The sequence below is a fragment of the Gadus morhua genome, chromosome 11 (genome assembly GCF_902167405.1).
Source record: "Gadus morhua chromosome 11, gadMor3.0, whole genome shotgun sequence".
NCBI classification, from domain to species: domain Eukaryota; kingdom Metazoa; phylum Chordata; class Actinopteri; order Gadiformes; family Gadidae; genus Gadus; species Gadus morhua.
The window spans coordinates 7,115,470-7,120,469 of NC_044058.1; the positions used below are offsets into that span (position 1 = coordinate 7,115,470).

Consider the following 5,000-nt stretch of genomic DNA (forward strand, 5'->3'; position numbering starts at 1 on the left):
ATCAACGGACCTGTGTGAATATGTGTGTGTGTGTGTGGCAGTGTCGATGTTTCAGTTGTCATGTGTACGTCTGCGCACTTTATGTACATTTGTAAATCAACCCTGCACCATCATGAGTTGGCTTTTTGTGTGTGTCGTTGGGTGAATGTGTGTGTGTGTGTGTGTTTGTGTGTGTGTGTGTGTGTGTGTGTGTGTGTGTGTGTGTGTGTGTGTGTGTGTGTGTGTGTGTGTGTGTGTGTGTGTGTGTGTGTGTGTGTGTGTGTGTGTGTGTGTCTGTGCGGGTTTGTGTGTGTAGATGTGTGTAGGCAACTGCGATCCGATATCACTCATAGGGTATGAGACCGTTTGACAGAGCATTGGATCCTGGGAAATCCACCTCAGCCGCTGTGTAAGCCGCTGGCGTCTGTGAGGAGGAGACGTGGGACAGGGTGGAGGGATGGACACATGCAGAGGGACAGAGGGAGAGAAAACAAGGGCACAGTATTACTTCCTTTGTCAGCCCAATGCTGCGGTGCTGTGAGGCCCTCATGTGCTCTAGCATAACATGCCTGTCGCAAAAGCAAACGTCCCCATAGAAATGACTCCACTCATCAATGCTTTATTAGCAAGCCTTCACTAACGACAGCCCTGACTTGATCTCTTCATCATGACTCTAGGTGGGTGGTAAGGGTCAAACAAGTAGGCATTGTTGTTATTGAACAGTTGTAGTACTCGGTCCTTCCAGCAGCAGTACAATCATGGTGCTTCAACACATACAAACACAGTGTCTGGTTCATGCAACTCAGTCCATTAGTAGTATCTCAGTGTGTCTGTTGGTTTTAGTGTGCGCAGGTGTTTGTGTTTGTGTGCATGAACATGTGTGTGTGTGTCTTTGTGTGTGTGTGTGTGTGTGTGTGTGTGTGTGTGTGTGTGTGTGTGTGTGTGTGTGTGTGTGTGTGTGTGTGTGTGTGTGTGTGTTTGTGTGTGTGTGTGTGTGTTTGTACATGTTTGTGTTTATTTGTAAATGTGTGTCAGTGCATGTATTTGTGTGCTTGAGTGTGTTTTTGCAGGTACATGTGTGTGTGTGTGTGTGTGTGTGTGTGTGTGTGTGTGTGTGTGTGTGTGTGTGTGTGTGTGTGTGTGTGTGTGTGTGTGTGTGTGTGTGTGTGTGTGTGTGTGTGTGTGTGTGTGTGTGTGTGTGTGTGTGTGCTTTCTGCAATCATGTGCCTTGGGTCATGGCAAGCAAACAGACTTCTACCAACATGCATCACTCTCCGGCATTTGCAGTATAGAGATTCTGGGCGACAGCAGAGCTGAGTATGCATTGCTTGGAAAGGTCCATGAGACTGTTAAGCCTTTGGTATATACCAATAGGTTATTCAAATCAGGCTATTTCTACTGTGATCGTTAAAGTGTTTTGACAATTTAATAGGATCAAGTGCCTTGATGCACTGATTTAGTAACTTTCCACTTTGTCTCTTTGAGGGCACAACCTTTGAGCGGCCAATAAGGTTGCCTCAGGCTGGTCTCATTCCTCCTGTGTTTGACATTCTCCCAGAATTCCTATAATTGAAGGCTGTTCTCCAATAAGCAAGAGGCACTTGGTTTTTTTCCCCATGACAACCACGTACCGTCTACCTCACCACACCGTCAGGGTCATTGAACGAGAGAAGGTGAGGGAGACAGAGAGAGAGCAGGAGTGTAGGGCGCAGATAGAGGTGGAAGGGAAGGGGGAAGTGATACACCACAGTAGCGGTCACAGAGGAGGTCGGAGACCGAGAGAGGAGGAGGAGGAAGAAGTAATGGGGCAACGCAATGCAGCTAGAAGGCCACATCACACAACTATCCCAAAGAGAAACCAAATCAAACAAATACCAGGCTACAGTGCACACCACACCTTGACCTGTTCTCACCCTGACTAATGGACTTCTTCATGATACTTTCTCTGTTGTAACCTAATATAATAGCACACATGTCCTAACCCTTAGCTCTGAGTTAGATGTGTCATTCAAACTGTTTTGAACTAACCTGCATTGTTTCCTCGACAGCACTATGACACACGCTAGCTTAATGAATATCATTACGCTAGCAAAGCCTCTGCAGCAGATTCATACAGAAACACACACAACAGGTGTTATGCATTTCGTATTAAGCACCAATAGTGTAACACAGACACATACACATTGAATCCACGCTCACTTCCTGCACCACCCAAACAATGGGTTTTAAATGATAATGACACCAAACAGAACACTACAGAAACTGATCAAAAACAAAAACTGCAATAAGTAACGGCCGTTGCTGCGTAATTAATCAGATTACTATGCATTGATCAGTTATATTGAATATCGAATCGTATCAATTGTACAGTCCTGGTTATTGACAGTTATTGATCAGTATGTGCACAAGTCAATACAAAATAAAGTCACAATGCACCAAACACAGTCTGTGGTCACCACGGCAACAGGACATGCAGGTCAACGCATGGCCGGTTGCTCAAAGTGACAGAACAAAAATCGCCAACGGCAACCAACACAGGCAATCAATCGCCACAGCAACCCAAACACAGGCCAACCAATCAACTTACAACAATGTGAGAGGAATTGGGGGTCAGGGCTTTATCGGTCACTAGGCAACCATTGCGATAGCGACGGGGTCCCGCGAATTATGATTGGACAGGAGGATCTTGGGTGTGGTAAGTTGCCATTTCAGGAAAAGATCAACAACAGGAAAGAAAATAAATAAGAATGTGAAATAAAATAAAATGGATAACAATATTTTATTATTTTCATTTTTCCCGGGTTGAACTAGGCTGTTTAGTTTTCAACTGAATTATCCCTGTTAATTTAACTCTATAACTTTATATTATCAACAGTTAACATGTTAATCTCAAACATCTTCAGCTATCAGCATTCTCTAACATCACATCATTCTGTCACCTTCCATAGTTTTTGCCTGCCTCTCATTGTTAAATTTCACTCCCCCTCCCTCCTTCCCGTCCCTGTCTCCCCAATCCTCTGGCACATAGGACAGAACCCCAGCTCACCCATTCTCCTCTTTTGTTCTCTGGCCCCATCTCAGTATGGGCGGTTGGCATCTTTAGGTCTTTTCAGTTGCACCTTGAGCCTTTTCATGCCAATCTGGAAGCCATTCATGGACTGGATGGCCGCCTGAGCGCTAGAGGGGTTGTCAAAACTCACAAAGCCTGAGAGAGATAAGGGGGAAGAGAGACAGGGAGAGAGGGAGCGAGAGATAAGGAGGAGGAGGGACAGGGAGAGAGGGAGCGAGAGATAAGGAGGAGGAGGGACAGGGAGAGAGGGAGAGAGAGATGAGGAGGAGGAGGGACAGGGATAGAGAGATATATAAAGAGAAGGAGAGACAGGGAGAGAGAGATAAGGAAAGGAGAGAGAGGGAGAGAGAGATGAGGAGAAGGAGAGACAGGGAGAGAGAGATGAGGAGAAGGAGAGACAGGGAGAGAGATGAGGAGAAGGAGAGACAGGGAGAGAGGGAGAGAGGGATAAGAAGTAGGAGAGGTAGGGGATAGAGAGGGAGAGAGAGATAAGAAGAAGGAGAGACAGGAGATAGAGAGGGAGCGATGGGGAGAGAAAGTGAAAGGCAAAAAAGAAGTGAAGGAGCGAGAGAGAGAGAAAGAGAGACAGATGTTATTTATTGGTTTTTCATAAAAAACGACCTTAGTTTATCTGCTTAATGTCTCTTCTGAATTTTCTACCCATTACCCGCATCAGACACCATTGCAGCACAGAGCACCATTGAAGACAATAGCTTTGGTATTCCACACACATAAAAACACCCATCTACTTTGATTCCATTTCATGTATCCAGGGCCTGTTTCACTTTCTCCCAGCCAACCCCCTTGCTTCTCTCCTATCCTATCACATCCCATGGCTCTCTGTGTCTCACCGAAGCACTTGCTCTGATTGGTGGCACGGTCCACAAACACTTTGGCCGAGATCACGTTTCCAAAGGGCAGGAACATCTGCAGCATTTCTGAGTCACTGAACTCCTGCGGCAGGTGGTAGATGAAGATGTTACAGCCCTCTGGACCTGGGAACAACACACACACACACATACACACACACACACACACACACACACACACACACACACACACACACACACACACACACACACACACACACACACACACACACACTCACACACGCACACACACATGCAAAGCAGCACACACACACACACAGACACACACAGACACACACAAACACACAAACACATGCATAAGCACACACACAAACCCATGGATGCACACGCGCACACACACGCACACACACACAAAGATACCCGATTAGCCGACAAGATCAACACTATGAATAAACATGAGGGGGAATAGACGAGGGGCGTGGCTCCACTCAGACAGGAAGTCACATCACCTTCTCTCTGCTGCTGTTGCTGGGGCTGCTGGTGTTGCTGGGCAACCAGGGTTGGCTGCTGTGGGAACGGCTGTCCGACCAATCCATAAGCGGCAGGGTAGGCAGCTATTGGAAGGGACAGACAGCGACATAATTGGATTGAATCGAACATGTAGCACCATACAGCGTCCAATCGCAGGTGGTTTTTAAGAGCAGTGGTGAACCCGGGGTTGAGGTTGGCAATAACTAATGAGGCTAGTCAGTAAACAAACAATGTCACGGGACACACAGAAACACACTCAGGACATCCCAGGCCCCTTCAAGACCGACATTAATGGGAAGATGACCTTAAAGATTCACATTCAGAATGTACCACACGACGAACAAGCCCAATATTGTTTTTCAACCCTTGTGTTGATTTACATCTCCAACAGAATATAATACACAAAGGATTTGATAGGACGGGACACATAGTCCTGCATCCATTTTAAAAGCTTTGGTTAGTGTGCCTATAACCAAAGAAGAGGAGGAAGGAATAGCATTGGTGAATGTGTCTATTAACCAAAGAAGAAGAGGGAGAAATTGCTCTGGTTAATGTTTATATTAACCAAAGAAGAAGAGGAAGGAATATAA

At 46.1% G+C, this 5,000-nt stretch overlaps 1 protein-coding gene across 6 annotated transcripts in view; it reads right to left on the reverse strand.

The window, feature by feature from the left end:
• LOC115553966 (CUGBP Elav-like family member 3) overlaps positions 1-5,000 on the reverse strand; it is an 11,143-nt gene that overhangs the window by 827 nt on the left and 5,316 nt on the right. For 5 of the 6 annotated variants that reach the window (XM_030370540.1, XM_030370538.1, XM_030370543.1 and 2 more), the window contains exons 8-11: positions 4,389-4,493; positions 3,901-4,044; positions 3,026-3,184; positions 1-403 (exon numbers count right to left, since the gene is read on the reverse strand). The exon at positions 1-403 is cut by the window's left edge and continues 827 nt beyond it. In XM_030370540.1, coding sequence (XP_030226400.1) covers positions 3,057-3,184; positions 3,901-4,044; positions 4,389-4,493 — 377 coding nt within the window. In that variant the 3' untranslated portion in view covers positions 1-403; positions 3,026-3,056. The remainder of the gene's footprint in view (positions 404-3,025; positions 3,185-3,900; positions 4,045-4,388; positions 4,494-5,000) is intronic. The other variant, XM_030370539.1, reaches the window with a different exon arrangement.